Source organism: Crocodylus porosus, unplaced genomic scaffold (assembly GCF_001723895.1).
Source record: "Crocodylus porosus isolate Cpor-Errol unplaced genomic scaffold, CroPor_comp1, whole genome shotgun sequence".
Lineage (NCBI taxonomy): Eukaryota > Metazoa > Chordata > Crocodylia > Crocodylidae > Crocodylus > Crocodylus porosus.
The window spans coordinates 12,203,761-12,227,212 of NW_017728907.1; the positions used below are offsets into that span (position 1 = coordinate 12,203,761).

Below are 23,452 nucleotides of genomic sequence, written 5' to 3' on the forward strand. Positions count from 1 at the left end.
CAGCAGTGGGGGGGCAGGGGAGGAGGAAGGTAGGCATGTGTCCCAGGCGAAGGGCAACAGGGTGAGGAGCCTAAGCCTGTAGTAGCCAGTCTGGAAACCTGCATTCCCCCCATGGGCTCCACTCTGGCCGTGCTGCCCTTGGGGAAGGGTGAAACTCGGCTCCATGCTCCTCCACAGCAGCCACTGCCTCCCACTTGGGCACTGCTGGTGGGGCAAGGTGCTGTGGACCTGGGTGTCTCGCTCCTAGGGCCGGCCTGTCATATCTTGCGAAACCTGCAGCCGCAGGGGGCACTGCAGCCAAAGGGCCCCCTGTGTCCAGCCACTCGCCAACCCCCGCCACCGACATTGCATCTGCTGGCTTCACATCCATCCGCTCACTACCCCTCCCGCCGCAGATGCTGCTGCTGCTGCTGCCCCGCTCGCCACCCCCCACCCCTCCACACCACCGGTGGCAGCTTCTTCATGTCAGGGGGCCCCCAAAAATTGTAGGCCATCCCTGCTGCCCCATAGCCATGGCAGCTGGGGGCCCGTCCGGCAGAGCTGTGGGTGTGGAGAATGGCAGGGCACCTTTGGTGCCTGCCCCTTTAAGAAGCTTTAACATACCGTGGGGCAGCCAGGATGCAGCTTAATAAGGCTGTCAGATGACTGCAAGAGGGATTGGGGGATGGGGCTGAGCAGCCTCAGTATAAGCCCAGACCCTCAGAGCTGAGCAGGAAGTTGCTGTAGGGGGCCAGAAGGACAATATTGCCTGTCTGTAGCTGCTTTTCCCAGAACACCTGGTGGTTCAGGGCAGGACCTGTGGGGATGGAGGAGGTTCCTGGTCCTGGGGAGTGACCTAAAACCACACCCTGCTGGGGCTGGATGATGTGGTGAGGCTGCCTGTGGCAGGGTGGTCCCTAGGATATGCCACACCTGTACCTCCCTAGTGAAAGGTGAGTATGGGGTGCCATATAGTCTCAGCCCCCATGACCTGGTAGATTACCCTGTAGAAGGGACAGGCAAGGGGTCCAGGCATGTCATCAGGCCTGAGACACAAGAGGCCAGGGCTGGATACAGGCATGGGTGAACTGGGTGACTGCCTGGGGCCCAGACAGAAAGGGAGCCTGGAAATGGTAATTTTTTTTTTCTGTTGTCCAATTGTTATTGTCATTATCATTATCTCTGGCAAAGGGTGGGGGGTGATACTAAAAGTTCACCAGGAGTCTAAGTATGGTGCTGTAAGGGGCGTAAGGCTGAGAGCCCCAATGAGGGTGGTGGTGTAGTAGCTCCAGTGGGGGTGCGTGAAAAAGCAGTAGAGCAATCAAGTGAGAAGGTCGCATAGGGTAGGGTCTGTGTTGGCCAGCATGAACAACTGCGCATAGGGCAGCCTTAGTGACTGAGTGAGCTGGGTTTGGAGGGGTCCAAGAAGGCTGACCTGTATGGGAGTATGAGGATGAGCAGCTCAGTACCTAACCAAAGTAACCCTGGCTAGCCCATACTAGGGCCAGGACCAGACTGGTCAAAGGCCAGGACCAGACTGGTCAAAGGACCACTGCAGGGGACAGCCAGAGGCTAGAGGCCATGAGTCCCAACTGGCCTAGAGGTGAGGCTAGGGCCAGTGAGGCCAAAGGTCCTAGAGGGGGCCACAGCCATGCGGGAAAAAGGGTTTAGGGAGTTTTGCAGCCCAGAATGAGGGTGGAGTAGACCGCTTGAGAAGGAGGGATCCAGGTGGGGTGTGAACGTCAGGCAGGCGTAGAGTGAGGTCCATTGTGGGGCCAAAGCCACATAGTGATGCCATTTCTAAGGCATGGGATACAGTGTAGGGATGGTACGGAGCCGTGTATTACACCCTTGGCATTGGGCAGTAAGTGGGTAGCCTCCCGCCTTGTAAACATCTGTTTTGGTTACATCAAAAACAAGGGAGGTGGGCAGACCAAGGATTAGACCAGCTGCGAGACAGCCCCCTGCCACAAGAGTGAGGGGCATCAGCAGGGCCATGGGGCTGTGGGTGGCAAGTGAGGGGCAATGGCACGGGCAGGGCAGAGCTACAAAGCAGTGGTGGGGAGGGGCAGCCACAGCTAGACCCGCATCCTGGTGAGCAAAGGAGGTAGGGGGAGCTCTGATTTTCCATGATAAACTCAAAAGCAAATGCCAAAATTTATAGGTATTTAGAATTTGTTTTTATTATAGTGACTGAGCCACTGGTAGGCTTCCAGATTGCTTTAAAATTATAAATATATCAATCATGTAAAAACTGTAAGTATATCATATATGTAAATGTATAATGGCATTTCATTTTAATCATGGAAAAACATGGATTTGGAGGTTTTAAAATAAAAGAACTTGTGATTTTTTTTTTTAAACAAAGCCAGGATCCCCAGTGATGTTCCCAGGCCACAAGTGAGCTGCACTTTTGCTGCAGAAGGTGAGACAGCCTCAGCTTCTGCCACAGAACAAGTTTGCCCTGTGATGGAAGTGAGTTTGTCTTGTCAACATCCATGAATGCAGAGGAAGGAAGAAAAGCCGCAGGTAGGAATCATTTCACCACTTAACTGTTCCCCAGAGGGCTAAAAAAGCAAAGAAATACAAGCTAAAGCTACAGCAACTAAACCAGCACCAAGGAAAATGTTAAAGGAATGGGGCACCAAGGAGTAGTTGGTAGAATCCTCCACATTCCTGGTTTTCAGGGGCTTGATGATACGCTTCCTTTGGGTCAGGATGGCTTCTCTGGCTCCAGCCCACTTTCCTGGCCCCCTCAGGCGGTACTGGTATGGTGTGCACGGGCCAAAGAAGACCTCCATGGCTAGCTTAGTATCCGTGAGGAAGAGAGACAGCAGGTTGGGTTTGAACCCTGCCAGGCTGGCAATTTCATCCAAGTATGAGATATAATCCACTTGCAGAGTGTGGCGCTGGGTTTTCACGTACCTGCAGAGAGTGAGAGAGAGAGAAAACATTGAGGCATAGACTGTACTGGCCAGCAAATGGCATTCCTGAGAGGCACTGCCGTAAAGACCTTGGATCTCTCTGAAATGACAAGGGAAGAGGATGTCCATTTGTACACAGTGCTCTGTCTGCTGGGTGACTCACATCCAGAAGGTTGGGCTAGATGACCTATGAAGTCCCTTCCAACCCTACTTCTCTATCATTTCCATGATTACTGCTATGGGAGTAAATCTGTTCTTCATTCACCTCTGTGTAGTGGATTCAACTGGCACATATATGGCATGGGGATGTTGTGCTGGTCCTTAGCATGTGGCTGAATTTCACTTTCTGCCCCTTAGATGAGCTGGATGCATTTTCTAACCTCAACCTTTGTTCTGTCTTCCCATTCAGATCTTTCTGCAAAGTTTTCTCAAAGCCTATGTGCCTAGGTAAAATTTAGGGGCCAGCCCTCCTGAAAGTTAGATTACTAGTAGGAATTCCTCAGCATGCAAGAAAAAAGGGCATGGGAACTTATACTCAGCTGTCTGTAGAGTTGTCAGTGCTTGGTATTAGAAGGCGTTTTATGTTTTTCCAGTAGCTGATAACTACTAGCATCAAACTCAGATTTTTTTGCCAATTTTTTGGCCTTATTCAAGTTCTTTGCTATTTCCTATGCTTTCCATGTGACTGAAACTACAGGTTGCCCTTAGTCAGAATGACCACCATTTCCCTGCTGCTTTCTCATATAGAAATAGGCTTCCCCCACCCCACTACACAGAACTATTGTGTGAGGTAGAGAATAACGTAACAATATATGGAAAGAATTATCTGGCAGATGAATAAACCCACTCATACGTATATTTTTTTTCTTGTCTGGGGGTGGGGTGGGGAGGTAGTCCTCTTCTCAAAGATTAACTGTGATGATTTGTATAAACAGTCCCCCAAGATAAACCACACACCCCAAGGAAACCCCACTCCTGTGTGACCACATTTTTCTCAGAGCCAAGTATAAAAACACAAAGCAAACTATTGACAAGTCTACTTAATGTTGTTCTCAGATCTCACTAAGGCCCAGACTTTCCTCCAGCTCCTAGTCTGTGCTTCTCCTTTGGTTGGTACCTTATCTTCCGTCCAGTTTCCACCCTGCCTCATCTCCAGTTTCCTGGTTCCCAGCATGGATTTTTTGCTTGCCCTTTGTGCTTCAATTCTGGCCCAGTCCTTTGTCAACAGCCCAATTCTAACCATCACTCCAGACTACCCACATCTGGCTTACAACATGCATGGTGTAATAATAACATGTCATTCTCGTGAGGCAAAGGATGTGTATGTGAAAGGCAACAGGTATTGAATACTGTGGTGATATGCAGGAGCAAGAAATGAACCAGGGAACTGGGTGGGAAGCTCGCAGGTGGCCAGTCTTCCACAGGGCTAGCACTTATTGTTTCTTATAACAGTTCCTACCGTTTTGCCATTTCTTCCTGCTTCTGGGTAATGTCAGCCAGCATATCACTTGTAGAAGGCAGTTCATTTAACCCTAAGAAAAAAACAAAAGCCCAGTTCTGAAAGATGTTCAAGGTAGTGCTTTCAAACACAGAGCTGAGGACTCCAGAGCAACCAAAAGAACAGAGAAAATAGCCCTAGGGAAGAAGAATCTTTTTGCTCTCTATCCTAGCTCACATTTTGCTCCAAGTGAAACCCCACAGAGTGGAGGCTCTGGAACCCTCGTAAAAACCTCATGATGACAGGACACTAGATATTCAAGAAAGATGTTGGACTTCAAAACTTAGGGGAGCAAAGAAGTGGGGCAAGAGCCAAGGTACAAACAGAGTAAGAGAGAGACTCTAGCAGAAGAGAGAGGGATGGGATAGGGTGGGGTGGGGGAGAGAGCGAGAGCAAGCAGGAGCAAGAGAGAGCAAGCCAAGAAGAGCCTGTAGGCAAACCAGAAGCAGAGCTGGTAATGGCCTTTGTAGGGGAAATGAAATGTTTCACTGAGAGAGTCTGAACAAAGCATGCAGGCCCTTATGCATCCTATAAAAGCAAGACAACACAGTGCAAGAAAATCCCCTTTAAGTTGAAAGATGGCAGGTGACAGGAAAAAATAACAGCAAAGTTGGGGGATGGTGATGTTTTGGGGCTTTCTTTAGAAGTTCTGAAATACCTGGGTTTTCTTTACCCAGAGGCTGCTAAACAATTCCCTTGGGATTATGGCTTACATACCCTTGAACACACGTGTGGCCCAGCGACCCTGAAGCTCTGAGATAGGCATGAGGGCCCCCAGTGGCTGGACGAAGCCGATGAAAGCCAACGTTGGTTTTTCCAGGTCAGGCGGAAAGACAAGCTTGTACAGGGAGACCTGGTTATCAACCACTTTGAGGCAGTCAAGAAATGGGAAGGAGAACTTGTATCCTGTAGCGAAGATAACCACATCGATGTTGTCTTCTATGGTGCCATCCTCAAAGATGGCAGCGGTTTCAGTGAACTCGCTCACATTTGATTTCACCCGCACTTTGCCAGTGATGATGCGGTTTGGCAGATCATCGTTGATGGTTGAATGCTGGCTGAGAAACCTGAATGGCATAGAAAGGGGTACAAAAATGTCCAGATTGGTTTGAGCAAGAAGTGACATGGCTCAGTCCTGGAAGCTGTCAGGAGAGAAGAAAACTCCCTCCTCCCTCCGTTGCATGGACCAACACATCATGGGCATGCCCCAACAGATCATCCAGTCCACCTTGCTGCATGGCCAGTGTCTCTTCACACACGGCATTTCCTACAGCTTCTTTCAGTCTAGTATTCAGACCATCTGGGTTTCCACCTGGGTAAGTTCTTTGGGACCATCTGTTTATCCTATGCTTGCATAGTACTTAGCACCTAGGGATCTGACCAGGTGTGTTAGGCACTATGAGAATACAAATATCGCAATATGAATAAATAACCATGAAAGAACACAAAGCCATTAACTGCATGCTGGTTCCACAGCTCACCTTCTTCCCACCTCTTAAAGCTGTACACAGAATTGCTCCTGTTGGATCAGGAGACACCTTGCTATTTGTGAGAACTTGAAAAAAACACTTTACTATATTTCCTGATATGCTATTTCCAAGTGCAATCTCTGACTATGGATAGAGGGAGCTTTTAACTGCTGTAAAAGGGGTGAGGGTGCTGCCTCTGGAGCACAGGCTATTAGGCTGTAATTGTTGCCTCTGAATGCCCCCATAGCCACATGAATTAGCTAAGTCAGGGCTGTTTCATTTCTAAGAGGCCAGGGGCTGCGTGCCCCTCAGGCTATTTTAGCAGGGGCCACACCAGCAGAGGCCATGGAGCCTGAGAGCTGCATGTTCCCCTCTGCTGCACCACGTGTCCAGCTGTACCCTGCATCCCCCTGCAGCTGTTCCTCATACCCCACATTGAACTAGGGGCCCAGGTACTCCTCTCCCAATGCAAACCATGCCCTCTGCTGCACCATGTACTACCCCACTGCTGCTCCCCATGCTTCCCTGCTGGACCACATGCCCAGGCACTCTGATTCACCCTTAGTTCCCTGGCTGTGAGCTCCCTTGCTGCACTGTGTCACTCAGACACCCTGGACGCCAAGCTCTCCTGCACTGCAGGCTGCACTGCTCTGTACCACCCCATCCCATAGGGCAGGGGAAGCCAGAGGAAAGGAGAGCTTAGAATCCCCACCTGTTGCTTCAGCTGGGACAGTGTCAGGGACCTAGGCCTGGTGGAAGTCTGGGGCCACAATTTAACCTGTTGCAGGCTGTGTGGCTCATAAGCCAGCAGTTGGGCAGCCATAAGTGTAGTCACTGTAAATTTAATCCTGAATGAAACAGCAGCAGTTCTGCTACATTTGTATAGCTGCAGGAGCATGCAGGCATACATCGTACAGTTACCCATCAACCAGATGTTTTCACATCTGCACAGAAGTCAGTCCCAGGTACTGCAGCTACTCAGTGTATTGTTTAAGAGCTCACCACTACAAGTTCTTCCCAATATCCAGCTTAAATAATCCCTTTTTTAATGTCATCCCAGAACTACTCTGTCTATTCCCACGTATCCTGCTAAGTGACTCTGCTTTGCATTTACAATGGGCAGGGGAGTTTGAAAGCAGTGGAAAGGCTGTTGTTTTGTGTATTGGATGTAGAAGAGGAGACATGCTCCAGGAAAGGCCAGTTACAAGACTGACAAGTGCTGTGAGATCTGGCAGAGTAGCAAGAGGGACAGCTGCACCCAGGCAACAGAAAACAAATCTGTTGACAGCAATGGAACTGATATTCATGCCCTGGGGCTGTAGTGTGAGTGGTCAGAGACCTTACATTCTGTCCTGGTGCCCATTACTCTATAACCCCTTTTGGTCCTCAACATATCCCAGATTTCCCCCCTTCCATAGAGTCCATTTAAAGGGAGATGATCCAGGCTTGCTGGACACTTTACATATGTTCACAAAGAATTCCAGAAAGATGCCCTTTCCTTCCTAGCTCCCACAAGGAAGTCGCCCGGACTCCATAGCTCACCTGTGCTTAGGCTGTAGGCCATAGAGGGCATGGTTGAAAGCTTTATTCAGTTTCTGCTCTGCAAAATAGTTCACCATAGTGAAAGGCAGAGTGTCAATGAGAAGCTTGATGAAGCGAGTGATATAAGCTGCATCCGTGGGGTACCCTTCTTCCAAGATCCGCCTCTGTACCCATGCACCCCGCCTGCTGCTAAGCAAGACCTGAAGGAGGTAACAGTAGAAGAACCACTGAGAATCAACAGGACATTAAATGACTTTCTGATAGAGTCTTTGGGTGAGAAATGTTCTGCTGGCAGCAAGGAGTTCACAGCTATCTGCATTTCATTATAATTCCCTAGCTTGGGGCTTCTAAATTCATTAAAGAGCAGAGACATTTAAGCATCTTCATTGTACCCATAGGCTTCACTGGCCCAAAAACCAGACACCAGGTGCAAACACAGAAGAAGAGGCTTGAGGAAACAATAAGGTGAAGCTGGTTGGCATGCTGAGCAACTGCCCAGATGTTTCTGAGGCTTTTGCAAGGATCACAGCAAAGGAAAGCTTTAAGGAAGGACCTGAAGCAGGACAAAGAGATGGGGCTTGTAGTTGGTCATGGGGAACTTGCCCCACATGGGAAAACATACCCAGGAGCTTGTTTGAAAGTTTTGTAAGTGGGCATTAATGCTGAAATCAGGGACAGAATAGAGGTGGGCATTGTCATCTTGAGAGCCATGGGCATGATAAGCAGGTCACTCGCTCAGTTGCTTTATCTAAGTCAGTCCACTCTGTATTCAGGGTTTCCAACAGAGGTTGCCCCATTATTTTACTTCGGGCAACCTCATCCTCACATTAAATGAAACAAACAAACAACCTCCAAAACCTGATGTCTTCCTTCAGCTTTTGAGAGGAATGGCCTAAGTTCTGTGTTTTTTCCTCAGCATCACAGCCTCCTTTCTCCCTTGTCTTCCACTCCTGGAGTTTTTAAGCCTCTTTGTAAGCCCTCCCTCATCTACTAGTCATCTACTGCAGCTTACTCCCAGCCTTCCAGCCAGGCAGACTATTAACTGCTAAACTTCTGTAACTGGATTTCATCTCCCTGAAGGCTGAGTAGTGAGCACCTCCTTACAGCATGTCTACACCTAATCCTCAGCATTCCTAAAAAGGGACATTCTTGACCATGACCTATTTACTACCCACTTGCATATGCCAACCCCAATAATGTGGTGGTGAAGCCAATCCAGGTATGCTCCTGGCAACTACTCTCAAGACTTCCATCTCTAATGTGACTAGAAGATGCTACAGGGGATAGTTCTAGAGCAGCTTTGTTGCATGTACAGGCCTGGTACATGCAAGAAGTGGATGTGCAGGCTGTCCTCAAGAAAATTCCTCCCAGGGAGCATGGGGGATACACAAGAGAGAGGGCAACTATGGTCTTGCAATAAAATTTGCCACCATTTTAAAAGAACATACCTAGTTCTAGCCTTCAGATCTCTGTGCAAAACCACATGCAATGCAGTTAACTCTATCAGTAAAGCACAGACCTTACTGAACCCTGTGGGCAGGAAGGAAAGAACTAAGCTACTGGAGAGGAATCCTCTCCCTCCATGCAAAAGGTTATGGATAAATCAACAGCCCTCCTATGGCATCAGAGATCGGTGCTTGTTGCTTGGTGCCAGAAGCAGATAATTAGCCCATGAAATAAATGAATAATAATTTCCACATTATGCAATGGCCCATGCCTAGACTAAGTTAACAAACTTTGTAAGGCTCTGAATCCATTTCACCACAATCCTTCCAGCCAGCTGTGTCAGACAGCCATGGTCCAAGCAACAGGTCTAGCAGTGTTTTGTTTTATTATCACCCATTGTTCTATGCAAACCTGATCCTGCATACAAGCAGGGACTTGCAAACAAATGCCAAAGAGTCTGTGGAAATACAAGTCTGGTGCCTGGTATATACGTGCCAATATAGACATTCCTTGTACAAGGGTTTGGTATGAATAACACCTTCTTTGTTTCTATAAAGCCATTCTTGCTCACCTCATGGAGCAGTTTCAAAGGGCAGGGCCACACTCTCTGCTGCACTGAGATCTGCTTATCACAGGCAATGAGACTATCAGGAAGCTCCCCCAACCATCATCCTAATCTAAATCAAAGCATCTTAAATCACATGCTGGTCACAGAGCTAACAGGCAACATCAGTTGGAAACTTGCAGAACAGATCTGTGCTGCAACATGCTCTGCTGTATGAGATGGGAAGGAAGCAGCTGGCATAGGAGCTGGCTCCACAGAGCTGCCCTCCCCTCTGGCATTCCCATCCCTCCAGCTGCAGTCATCATGACATGGTGAAGAGAATATGCTAATTTGAAACTGGATCTTAGGAGATGGTGTTACAGGATAGGAGATGTTAGCAAATGTGGTGGGGTGGGAAAGATGAAGTCAGAAAGGAACAGGTGTGGACACGGGCGCCTGAGCAGATTAAGGGAATGGAGAGTTTATCATGTTAAAGGAGACTGTGAGAGCTTGGCTTGTTTAGCCTAGCAAAAGGAAGGCTATGACAGAATAGAACTGCTGCCTATAAATACTGCTGGGGATAAACACCAGGGAGGGAGAAGAGCTGCTTAAGCAAAATCACCATGTAGCACAAAAACAAATATGTCTAAAATGGCTTAGAGTAAATTTGGGCTGTAAATAAGAATATGGTCTCTACCCATTAGGACAGTGAGTTTCTGGAGCAGCCTCACCAAAGGGGCACTGGGGCAAAAACCCCTACTTACTTATAAGGCAGATCTTGATAAATATATAAAGTGGTTTATGTGACCTGGTGGCCTGTGATAGTAGAGGATAGGATTCAGTGACCCAGGAGGTCGCTTCCCAGCCTATGTTCTGATAAATTATTGAACAAAGATCTAAAGAACAACAGTCACTGGGTGAATAGTGACCTTCTGCCTAGAACGTGGTCCAGATGACCTGTCTGGAGTGTAGAGTGTTCTGGGAAGAGAAGAGGGGACAGCAAGGGTTGGCTGCTGGTCCTGGAGGGTAGAAGACGAGCGAAATGAATGAAGGGGAAAAAAGAAAGACTGGGTTCAGAGAGGGAAGCAATGAACACCTCACAGAGCATGAGGGTTTGTTCTGGAGATCATGCAGAGAGGTGGTATTGGCCACAGAACTTCTGTTTGCCATGGTTAAAAGAGAAGGCTAGGAGTTCTGGCAAGCCCAGAGTCAGCAGTGTGGTAAGTCAAAGTGATGCAGGGCCTCCAAAACACCAGAAAGAGCTGCTGGCAGTGCCCAGCATTCGCATGTAGCAGAACAGTGGAAAGTATTGTATTAGCCTGCAGGGAATGCTGGTGCTGAATAGGGTGTGCACACAAGAAGGGGAAAGTTGTAACACTTAATCTGAATTCACTGTACTTTTCAGGAAGGGGCTCAGGTGATGAGGGATAATATGAACCAGACCTGGGAAAAGCCCTCCAGCCTTAGTGCCATTGGAGACTGTGTACTAGGTGGAGAACAACAGCAGATCAACCCAGTCCTGTTCACTCAGAAGGGAGTTTTAGTTTTAATCCCTGGTACCAACTGTTTTTTTTGCTTGTAACACAGTGACTGTATGCCCTAATGCACCATTCCACCCAGGGTGAGCTGCAAGCCTGATGTATTTTAACAGGGCCAATAAATTAAGCCAACCAAGTGTGAACTTGTGACAGTACAAAGGGGAAATCTGAATTGCTGGGCAGGGCTTTCCTTTCGTCCTCATCTCTACTTTCGGCAGGGGCAGTCTGCCTCTGTTCCACAGCAATTAATGGGGACTCCTCTGAGGGGCAGGGATCAAACAATGGAAGCGGTAAGATCTTCTCCCAAGCCTGCTAGATGAGCTGGAGAGGCCCTGAGCGTGATGGCACACTGGATGCAAGGTACAAGTATGAAAGGGGCAGAGTACCAGAGTGCTGAGTCAGTGACAGTCATGCACTATTCTGAACATATAGGGGTTAAAGGTGGTGGGGGACTTAATTCCCTGGAACAAACCTGATCTGCCGTGTAACTGAGCTCCACGGCTATGTCCAGTCCTGAATTCCCAATGCCAATCACGATCACTTTCTTGTCCAAGAACTCCTGGGAGTTCTTATAATCCCGACTATGGAAGTAGCGACCTTTGAACTTCTCAATACCTGCAGGAAAGAGCAGAGCAGCTGTGGCCATGCATCTGGCTGTGCATTGCTGTGGGTCCTGAGATTCAAAGGCAAAGAGGGTGTTACAAGGGTCTCCAGCATTCTTTCAGACCAAGGCCAGGAGACACCCACACATAAGTGGGAGAAAACAAAAAAATCTTAGTGGTCCATGTCCCTGGCATTTGTCATGTCATCATCTGGCTTGTTCTCCTGATCATAGAGTTCCCTAGGACTAAACGATCTCAGCCCCACCTAGATTTCCAGTGTAAAGGGCAGGCAGGAAAAGAGTAAGCCACATTTCCAAGCTTATTAAGCCTTCCGTGTACAAAAGGACACACAGAGGAGAAAGTTAAGGCTTTCCCTCCCCACCTCATCCTATTTCCGGGTTGCAACATTTTTTACACAAGGAAGGTGACCTGTTGATGATGAGAGCTGGTGTTAACAGAACACCCTGACCTGGTGCTGAAGATAGTTTAACAGCCTAAGGCCATATGGAGATGTGGCTGTGCTACATGCTTGCATAACAGCAGCAGAGAAGATACAGGGACACAGGATTTGATATCTACTAGTAGCAACCACAGTACTTACCCTGGATTACTGGAAAGTTTGGTCCCTGGTTTGCTACACCTTCACTGCGTGCTGTTATCCCTGCCAGCTAGATGAAGTAGTATAGGTAAGCCAGCACATACCCCAATTACACCTTATTTTGATAAGAGAACATACCCTGTAGGTGAGCTCCCTACTCCCACACTGCTTCCATCTCAGGTACAGCACTAAGCAGTAGCTTTATAAACAGCGTTTTCAATGGTACCTAGGGTTAAGCCAGTCCTAACTGAATGCTTTGGAAAGTCTAGACACCCAAGACAAGAAACCTCTGCTGATATGTCACCTCCTCCATCATGTAACTCTTCTAGACCTGGGCCTGATGAGAGGAAGGATACACTGGGATCAAAACATAGTGTATAAAGAGGCAGAGAGTCACAAGGGGGTGTTTTATTGCCCTTTACAACATACCTGGAAAGGACTGCAGTGGTAAATGGGCGTCAGAATGGTGACCACTGCAAACTAGGACTGCATCAAAGATGGCCAACTCCTGCTTCCCGTTGTTCTCTGTAACAACATCCCATTGGCCCGTAGTAGAGAAATCTGGGCGTTTTGTCACAGAGCAAACGTTGGTCTGAACAAAAAAGACAGGCATCAGGGCATTTCATCCTTTCTCTTGGAAATAAGCCCCCAGAAAGAGCCTCCTACCTCTGCTCCCTACCAGACTTACCATCTCCTCCAAATAACATAAGGCTCAAGCATACCTCAGATCCCCAGCATCAGGCCCTGTGAGGTCCCTGCCAGCCTTTATTACACTGCTGGCATATCCATTCCTGCAGGCTCCCACTGAGAGCCAGGCAGCAGCAGCTTCTAGGAGCTGGGCTGTGGCTTCATCTCAGGTGGGCCCCAGCCGAAGGCAGGTCAAAATACAGCTCTTTCACTTGGTCAGGGGTCCTCAAAGGACAGCAGGGGGTCCTGCCAGGCTCTGACCACCTAGGCCTGCTGTTGAATGCAACTGGAACAGGAGGAAGGCTATCTCTGGGGCCTCTGAAACATGACCTGCCGAATCTTTCACTACTTAACGAGGGCATCAAGTTTCACTGATGGCAAGATTCTTCCATGCAGGACCTGCTCACCTGCTGACATATCCATGTCCCTGGGCACACACATATGCAGACAAATGCACTGGCAGGCACAGTGTTCCCATCCTCCCCACAAGCACCCTCTCGCCATGTCAGCTCTCCCCTCACCTTGAAGCGGATGTACTTAAGAAGGTCGAAATGCTTAGCATACATGTGGAAATACTCCATGATTTTGAAGTTGTGCATGTAGTTGGGAAAATCCTCCGGGATGGGGAAGTCACTGAAGCACATAATTTCCTTGGAGGTATTGATAGTGACTGATTTGTAGATACTGGCCCTGCCCTCTTCAGGATTTTTCTGCAGGGAAAAGGAGAATTGTTATAGAATCACAGGGTTGAGAGTATCATCTAGGATCATATACTCTCACTCCCTAAAATAACAAACTACTTTTGGAGAGGATGGTTTGGAACCTACAACTTCGGCCTTTCAAAGCAAATGTAGCACATTTCTGGGTTCATGGCCAACAAAGTAAAGCTCTTGATCAGCGATTCTCATCCTGGGCTATTGTGGGATTTCTTTAAGGGTTCCCTGTGTGTGGAGGTCAGTGTTTGCTCCCAAAGTGGCCTCAATGGGGTATTTCCAGGTTGGGAACACATATATGGGAGGGGGAGGCTTTTCCTTCACAACCCTGATATTCTGTGGGGGCAAAGGAAATTCCAATTTCTTTCTACTTTAGTGCAACTGGATGTGTTTCCATGGGAGACCCCAGATCACAGCTCAGATCTTGCAGGGAGCCAGAGCACCTGACACCATCTGCAGGGAGAACAAGGCCCACACACCCAAAGATTGCCAGTCTGCCAGCCAATGGCTCATCTATCCCTGCAAAATATTGAGATATGGCTGATGTATTTGATAAGAAGGGGTGAACCAGCTTCTTCCACATCATCCATACAATTGCCTCACTGACATCTTACCAGGGGTACAGTTTTTGTCTCTAAGCTTGAACTCAAGGCTCTAAAACAGTGGTCACCAACCAGTGGATCTCGATACACCAGTAGATCTTGGAGCCTCTTGAAGTTGATCTGAGGGTGAGGTGGGGGGCTAAGTGCCTGCCTGCATGCACACGCACACCTCCCAGCCCAGCAGGTCAGTCCGTGGGAAAGGAAAGGGGTGGGGGCTAGATTGAAGCCCCTGCAGTGAGGGACAGTGCGCAGAGGCAGGAGCAGGGGTAAGATAAGTGAGGCCCTGGCTGGATGGGACTTACCTGTTGGGGAGGCGTGCCCCCAAATAATTTTTTCTTGATCTGCCCCCCCCCCCACTTCTCTAGTCCTCCATACTTTCTGGTGGTCCCAACATCAGAGCATTTAGAAATACTTTGGCTCCTACGAGGCTTGTGTTCACACCAAAACCCCATGCACCAAGCCTCTAGGCCTCCTCCAACCACTACAGATGCCAACCCAGCCCTGGAACATGGTGTCTTGATTTTATTACCAATCCGCCTCCCACCTTAGGGCACTCAAGCATCCTGCTGGCAGTGGACCTCCTCACTAGGATAGCCCATCCCCTGCCCTCAGACAGCCTGACTATTTTTAGAACAAATCTTTCAGTTGCAAGGTCTTCCCAGGGCATTGTCTCAGACTGCAGCCCACAATTAGTTTCCCACTTCTGGAAAGAGCCCTCAAAACTTAAATATCAAACCTCTTGCCTCATCTTCACATAACCCACAAACTGACAGTCAAACAGAATGGATCAATATGACACTTGAACAATGTCTCCAACCCTTTTTGAATTATCACCAGGACAACTGGGTCTCCCTACTCCACTTGTGGAATTCACATATAATAACTCTGAACATGCCTCCACTGACCACTGTCCTTTTCTTTTGAATTATGGGGCACTTTTACATGTTTTCCAGGAATATGGGAGGGGAGCTTTAATTAGAGCAGCTCCCAGAGTCACTCTAATTAAAGCACCTCAGCATCTTGTGTATCAGCATCTCCGTGCTTCAAAATCATGGTGGGGGTGCTTTAACTAAAGCTCGTCAAATGATCTTTAGTTAAAGCACCCCTGCTGCCGTTCTGAAGCACGGGGATGGTGATACACTACATGTGGAGGCTGGCTGCAGTGCGCAAACCAGCATGCTCCAGCAGACTTGATTAAGTCTGCTCTGACATGCTGGAATTACAGTGCGTGGGAGCGGCCTCCTGGCACATCTGCAGGCACCCATGGTTTCCACCCGCACATTCATCTCTTGTCCTCTCCGGCCTTTCACACATCAGCTGTAGCCTCTCTGGTCAATCACTTTCACGAGGTCCATCTGGTGAAACATCTAGAACTTGCCAAGGAGACTTACAAGAGATTCACAGATAAGAATCGTCAAGAAGCACTGGCCTTCTTAGTGGGGGATAAGGTTTGGCTATCCACCTCTGCATGTCCATCTGCCAAACTGAACTTCCAATACTTGGACCCCTTCTCAAACATTGCAAAGATTAATTCAGTCACCTACGGATTAAAGCTCTCCAGAACCATGAAAATGGTCTTTGATGTCTCCCTGCTGAAGCCGCATAAGGAGAACCCATTTCCAAGCCTTCACCATCCATGCAGATCCAAGGTCAAGATGAATTTTTGTTCAACAGATTCTAGACTCCAAGATGATTGGGGGAAATTAGACTGTTGAATAGACTGTGAAGGGTACAGTTTGGAGAAATGTTCCTGGGAATCAGTGAGCATTGTCCATGTGGTGGACTTTGTAAAAGACTGCTGTCAGGCTCATCCTAATAAACTTGGAGAACGGTATAGCATATGGAGGGGTTCAGGCATTTATTGTTGTATTTGTGTGCAAGAGAAAAAGCAGAAACAACTAAGCAGTGCCACATATTGAGAAGTCCTGGAAAATCATAATACTGAGAAAAAGCCAGCTGAGTTTTTAATTAAGTGTTACCTGAAAGAAGAACAGCACAGTGAAAAAATACACTCCCTCCTGCTGTTTAAGTCCTGTGTTTTGAGAAATAGGCCTTTGTTAATAAACAGGATAACACCAAAGGAACAGCAGGCTTCATCATAAATGTCTCCTTTTAATGGAAACAACCCCCTGAGCTAATTACTCAGGTCAAGAAAGCAGAGCAACACTTTTAGAGTAATGTGTTCTGACCGCAAGAACAAGCCATACAGCACACGGTGCGGGCGTTGTTCTGTTCCAGCAGCATCTTTCAGCACCATGGTCATTCCACCTCCTTGGCTGAGGCCATCAGCATCAATACCTCCTGTGCAGCTGAACTGGTATTTAGTAAGGGCAGGAGATGTCTGTAAGACACCCTGTTGCAGTTAACGCACTGGTGAAATCTGACATTATGGAATTGGACCTGGATTATTTTACTACTGGAACATGCCATGAAGTCTTCTCAGACAGGCTTATTTGTTGCATCATGGGACAGTGCATCCAGGACTACCAGGAAAACTTGAAGCCTGCCTTAATTAGGGAAGCTACTGATATGTTGTGAGTTCAGCAACAATAGTCTGGACATTTCTGGGTTGCACTAACAGTTGTTTATTATTACTTCATAGATTTCACAGACATTAGGGCTGGAAGGGACCTCAGAAGATCATCAAGTCCAGCTCCCTAACCCAGGCCTTGGGGGCTTGGACAGTAAAGAAGTTTTTCCTTATGTCCAGCCAGAAATGTTCTTGGAGGAGTTTGTGAATGTTTGACCTTGTCATCCCTAGGGGAGCTCTGATGAACAGACGTTCCCCTAGATCTTGATATACACCTCTTATATACTTATAGGCAGCCACCAGGTGCCCCCTGAGCCTGCGCTTTTCCAGGCTGAAGACTCCCATGACTCTCAGGCTCTCATCATAAGGCCTGTTCTCCTGCTCTCTGATCATGTGCATGGCTCTCCTCTTGACTCTCTCAAGCTTTTCCACAGACCTTTTAAACTGTGGAGCCCAGAACTGGATACAGTACTCCAGCTGTGGCCTCACCAAGGCTGAGTACAGCAGAAGGATGACATCCTGCGATTTGCTTGAGAAGCATCTATGGATGCAAGCCAGAGTTTTGCTTGCTTTACCAGCTGCGACATTGCATTGGTGGCTCATATTCATCTTGTGGTCTATCATCACCCCCAAGTCCCTTTCAGCCATGGTGCTAGCAAACATGCTGCAGGTTTTTTTCCGCAAGGTGGAGTACCTTGCATTTTTCAGTATTGAACGCCATCAGGTTTTCGACCACCCATTTTCTGAGCCTGTCTAGGTCAGCCTGGATCATGATCCTAGCCTCAGGTATGGACGCTTTACCCCAAAGTTTGGTGTCCAGTCCACTTCTGACACCAATGTCTACATCATTAATAAATACGTTAAAGAGTACAGGATGGAGCAAGGATGGAGCCTTGAGGGACTCCATGATTTCCTCACAAGAGGCAACTCTTGCGGGCAGACAGCTCATGCTGATGTGATGAAAATGGCTTAAATACCTCAGCCAATTTTTCTGCAGGCCAGCCCGTCCACACCAAGTTGAGGACACCGGCAAGGATAGGGTGTTTTGCAATCATCCTTATAACTCTGAAATCATATCAAGGGTGGATTTTAACAATTGCCTCAGTATGGACCAACCCCGGGAACTCCTGCTAGCATTTTCTCCATGAACTGCTGGAAAATTCCTAGTGCCACAGAAATTTGGAACCAGACGTGCTTGACACAGAACACTTCCTGGTGCAATTATTGTTTGGGCCTCAGCAGCCTTGTCATGCTCTATCAATTGCTGATAGGCTTGAGCAAGGTCAAGTTTGGCAAAAACCTTCCCTCCTGCAAGAACCGACAGTAACTGGTTAATGGCAGGCACTGGGTGTGGATCCTGATTAAGTGCTTTATTAGCAGTGCACTTGTAATCCCCACAGATGCGAACACTACCAGTACATTTTAAAACAGGAACAACTGGTGTGGCCCAGCTTGTAAGTACGACTGGCTCAAGGACACCTTGTGCAATATGCCTATCTAATTCTGCATCAATTTTCAGCTGCGGTGTGAAAGGTATGTTCTAATCTGTGAGTGGTTTAGGAATGAATACATTTGCCTGAGTCTTTCTGTCTCCCAGAAGTGGCCTTCCAGTGGGAAACCCTCTGCGTGCCCCTTCTTGCAGCCACGACGCTCTGCGTTCCTAAACCTGCACTCCCTTTGTCTGTGTTGGCCACCACAACTCAGACATGTCTGTGGATTAATTGGCTTATGTAGTGCTGTTGGTGAAGGTATAATCCACTGAATTTGCTGGTGAAAATCTGATCTTTTTGGAGTAAGTGGACATGGCAGGAGAACGCCTGGCGAATTTGTTTCATGTTATGGGATGCTGCTTCAGCTGCCAAGGCTTTTTCTCGTGCAGCAGCCAAGGTCAAATTTGGTTCAGAGAGCAGGCAACGTTGGATTGCTTCATCTTGTACCCCATAGATGAGACTGCCATGAAGCAGGCCATCCAGGAGATCACCAAACTCACAAAATTCAGCAAGGCAACAGAGCTCAGCCAGCTTATCTGCTATGCCTTCATTGGCCTTCATTGGCCTTTTGGTCCTGTTTAAAAAAAAATCTCTGCAGGGTAACAGATGGCCTTGGGCAAAAATGTGTCTTTAGCAGGGCAATTAGTTCAGCATAATACTTAGTGTTTGGCAAGGCAGGTGCTGTGAGGGAACGAACAATGGCAAATGTTTGGGCACCACAGACTGTCAGGAGGATCGCACACTTCTGTGCTAGGTTTTCCACTTTGTTGGCTTCCAAGTAACAGGATAGCCTCTCAGCATAAGAGTCCCAAGAAGCCGGCTGGCTCACATCAAATGCTTCTATGTGACACAATGTGGCCATTTAACTGCCATCAGCTGTATTAAACAGAAAAGAAGAAGGAGAAAAAGAAGAAAAAAAACTTCCCTCTGATCGCAAAACACAGCCTGGTCTCAGAATGTCGTCCCACAATCTAGGGGGCTCTTTTCAGCAAAGGATCCCATCCTCATTGCCAGATGAGATGGTGTGAGTTCAGCAACACACTCTGGACACTGCTGTGTTGAACCAACAGTCATTTATTATTCTGACTCTCTGGAATCATATCGGGGGGATCTTAACAGTTCCCTGTATATACACATAGAACTTATACTTTTGTATATGTATATCCATAGGTATACATATACAATATATGTATGCAGAACTTATACTTGCTCTGCCTCTAACTCGACCCAGTCCAGTCCAGTCCAGAGAGAAACCAAGAAAGCCCCTAGCTTCCCATGGCAGAGACAATGGAGTCCCCAGAGCTGCAAAACTGCCGCGAGCAACTGAATATGCAGTGCTGGACATGGGGGCTTTGGCCTTAAAGGGACAGTGCAGGGAAACACAATAAGACACAACAGCTATGGAGTGTACAATTGATTCCCCAGAACAACAAATGTGAAAACAGGGATGGGAGTGTGGGTCAAAGGCTGATAACAAGTTCTCCAAGGGGCGGACACTGTGCAGAGTGTACTCCTATCTGACAGGCCTGTTAGATTTGCCAAAAGATCATGCCCTGAAGCCCATCACAGACTACTATAAGTTTCCCTTAATAAGGGAGGCCACTGGGGGAACATCAGCTAATTCCAGGAGATAATAAGGGATTTGGAAAGGGGCACTGAGCAGCACCCACTGCCTCCTGAATACGTCAAGAGAGCCTGAGTTATGGGAGCGCTCTGTGGATGCCAACTAGAGAAACTTCCTGGAGATGTGAGCAGGGAAGTAACAGAAAGACAGGCCCATGCTTGCCCAGGTTCCTCCCAGCCAGAGTCTCCTTCCTGGTGTTGTAGATGGCCAGCTTTGCCAGAGCCAGGATGTTGACCAGGAGGTCCCAGGACTTGGATGGGCCATGCAGAGGGTACAAAAAACAAAAGGTGCGGGGACAAGTGCAGCCAGCACCTCAGGAGGAGGTTTGGGAGAAGGCAGAAAAGGGGCTGCAATGTGGCACACTTGAAGTAGGCACTCTCCCAGACAGGGTACCCTTGAGGGGAGCGTCAGGAGTCGGGGCAGCAGGCAGGCTAAATTGCTCCCAGCTAAGCAGGCTTCGCTGCCATCAGTCTACCTCCAACTGCCCCCAGTTGCCAGCATAGCCATGGCTGCCTGCTTATAAGGCAGACTTCTTTCAGTATCCAGCAGTAGGGCTGTGCAAGGCTTTGGACAGAGCTTCGGATTCGGAGGTGCTTTGGGGTGGGAAGCAGCACGTCCGGGTCAAAGCGCTGCCTCGTTCGGCTTCCCGAAGCGCCTCAGAGCCGCCTCGGAGATCCAGCCATAGGGTATAACGGGGAAACAATAAAATAGGTATAACTTTGTTGTTTTATGTCCAATTTGGATGAAATTTTCAGGGTTGGTAGACTCTGCAGAGAGGATGAAGCCTACCAAGTTTCAAGAAGATCAGTATAAGGGTTTGGGGGGAACTGCATCCCAAATCATTGAAAGCAAAACTCCTGTCACATCTATGGTTACAACATAGCAGGGTGAAAACTGCAGGGGTGGTAGCTCTTGCCACAAAGCCTGCCCAGTTTCAGAAAGATTGGTGCAGGCATTTGGGGGGAACTGCCCCTCAAGCAGCAGACAAGCAGTGCTGTGGGTGCTGTGGGACTGACCATCTCTGTCTTGGGGTGGGAGGGGAGACAGGGCTGCAGACCAGGCTGCTGAGCTGCTGTTACCAGTTACCAATCAATCAGTCATGATTCACTAAGGGACCAGGGATTCAGGGACCAGCTCAATACACAGGACCTACCTACTATGTAAGGACTTGACTTAACGAGCATCAATTAGCACCAACAAAACCAGGCTAAGGAGAGGAAAGACTCAATACAGACAATCAACTGCCCCAGGACAGACCCAGTCTTGGCACCGGTTTTGCCTGTCAGCAGCTAGGGGTGTAGTTCCCCCTAAACCCCTGCACCGATCTCCTTGAAACTTGGCAGACTTTGTGGCTTCAGTAAGAGCTACGACCCCTGCAGTTTTCACCCCCCTGTGCTGTAACGCACAGCCGTCACATGAGTTTGGCTTTCATAAATTTGGGGTACAGTTCCCCCCAAACCCTCACACTGATCTCTTGAAACTTGGCAGATATCATGCTCTCAGCAGAGGCTACAATCCCTGCAAGTTTCATCCAAATCAGACAAGAAACAACAAAGTTATAGATATTTAATTGATTCCCTGTTATACCCTATGGCCAGATCTCCGAGGCAGCTACGAAGCTTTGGCCAGATGGAGGCAGAAACCGGGTCTGGAGTTCTGGATCGGACCACGGCCATCTGAAGTGGCCGGATCCAAAGCCGGATTGAATTGCTGCCAACTTGCACAGGCCTATCCAACAGTAGGCGTGTGCAAACCGGGCCTGATTTGATTCAGATTCAGCCCAAATCAGGGACAGTGATTTGATTCGTTGTTTCAGATCACCATCCCTGATTTGATTTGGCCAAATCCAAATCCGAAACTTCAAAGCTGATTCAGAGAATCAGCGATTCGGACACAGGCACAGCTTTAAAAGTTTTTTCTACATACCTTGAGGTACCAGTGCAGCTTCTGATCACTATGATGCTGGGGCACATGGAGCGTCCCACAGGAATGCGGGGGGACCCTCCACATGCTTGGTGGTGAACTTTCTGGGTCTGCCGGGCAGCACGTGCCCCCCCCCCCATGTCCCCCTAGCCTGGGGACTGGCTGTAGGGGGACCTGGGGTGCCCTCCCAGACTCAGGAGGCCCTAGTGGCTGAGCTGGGGGGAGGGGTACAGGGGGGGCAGCATGCTCCCTGGCAGACCCAGAAGTGGACTGGAGGTGCTTCTGGTCCACTTCTGGGTCTGCTGCTGAGCATGCTGGGGAGTTCCCATGCTTCTGTAGGACACTCCATGTGCCCCAGCATCACAGCATGCACGATCCCCTGCTACAAGGGGCACGCAGAAAAAAACATTTAAAGCTGTCTCTATGTCCAAATCTCTCTGAATCGATTTGGAGGGTTCCAGTTCAATTCAGAGAGATTAAAGGGTCCTCTGATTCGATTTGGATTCAGAGATTCGGCCACTGAATTGGGCGAAATCGAATCGGGGACTGAAGCTTCACACAGCTGTACCCAGGAGGCTGCTCAACAGGACAGATGTCTCTCTGTTTGGTCCTGGGCTTCTGACTCCTTGTTGGCTTTCTGTCTTCATCAGCAGGACATGCTGTTGCTTGCTTGCTGACTCCTCATTCCAGACTCCAGCCTGGATCTCTTTTGCTCCTAATTTGCTGACTCCTGACCTCTTAGGGCTACAGCTGCCTGTCCCAGACCGCCTAACTAGAAACTCCGGTGTGCATCAGAAGTTCCAACATCCCTGGCTTATGACTGCCCAAGATAACTGCTTACTTCTCGGCCTTCCTTCTGCACCCCTAGCTGCTGACAGGTTCTGGACTCTAGTCTGGAGCTTCTCTGGACCTAGTCCTCTGGTTTGCAACCCTGATTGCCCACATTGCAGTCTTACCCCCAAGAAGAGAAAAAGGTGGGACTCTTCTGTCTCCATCCCAGCATGAGAGTTTCACAATGTACAGCAGAGCTCAGACCTACCTCATATCTCCAGACCCCTCCAATGTCACTACTTCTCTCGAAGCAGGTAGGTTTGAGCCCCTCATCCAAGCAGCACTTAATGGATAACAGCCCAGAAACACCAGCTCCAATAATTGCAACCTTCCTGTTTGCCATGAGGCTTGGTGTCCAAGAGTTTTGCTAGCCAACTGGCAGAAAGGAAGTCTCAGGATGTGTCTTCTGCAGACACGTTTCAGAGCTCCAAAGGAGTCACAACTGCTTGTGCTGTCCTGGTGAAGAAATGACCTGTGTCAGCGTGCTTCACTGGATGATCTACTAGCCAGTGAGTGCCCAGCACGTATTACCATGGAAGAGTGGGACCAGTTGCATAATTCACTCCTGCTGGGAATGCAGTCTTGTTTGGCTGTGTAATAAAACTAAGCATTGCCTCAAAACAGGCCTTACAGGGCTCCAGCGACTGCTCTGTAGCACCTGTCCCACTTCACACCCTTCCCAGGGGGCTTACTCCCTTTGCAGTCCTTCACTTTTCCCCACCTCAGCTCTGGCTGGCCAAAAGCCAGTACTCAACAATCCCCTCCAGGTGATACCTGTGTCTGAAGCCATTCCCCAGAGTTAAAGCCTCCTACTGGCCTCTCTGCAGTCTCACCAGCCAGATCTGGCTCTGTTGCTCACTTCAAGGAGCCACGGATGGGAGCAGCATGGGCTGCCTCCCTGCAAGGCTGACG

At 48.6% G+C, this 23,452-nt stretch overlaps 1 protein-coding gene and 1 long non-coding RNA gene across 2 annotated transcripts; one reads left to right on the forward strand and one right to left on the reverse strand.

The window, feature by feature from the left end:
- The first annotated feature begins 2,426 nt into the window (after positions 1–2,426).
- LOC109307091 lies at positions 2,427–5,497 on the forward strand. The gene is made up of 3 exons (XR_002100159.1): positions 2,427–2,508; positions 5,079–5,221; positions 5,416–5,497. It is a non-coding gene; the product is annotated as an uncharacterized LOC109307091 (long non-coding RNA).
- On the reverse strand, positions 2,502–23,452 carry LOC109307090 (dimethylaniline monooxygenase [N-oxide-forming] 5-like). The gene is made up of 8 exons (XM_019530757.1): positions 22,749–23,452; positions 13,349–13,537; positions 12,570–12,732; positions 11,413–11,555; positions 7,413–7,612; positions 5,119–5,468; positions 4,363–4,435; positions 2,502–2,904 (listed from the first exon to the last, which is right to left on the reverse strand). The coding sequence occupies exons 1-8, from the start codon at positions 22,881–22,883 to the stop codon at positions 2,547–2,549; spliced, it is 1,611 nt and encodes a 536-aa protein (XP_019386302.1). The 5' UTR covers positions 22,884–23,452; the 3' UTR covers positions 2,502–2,546.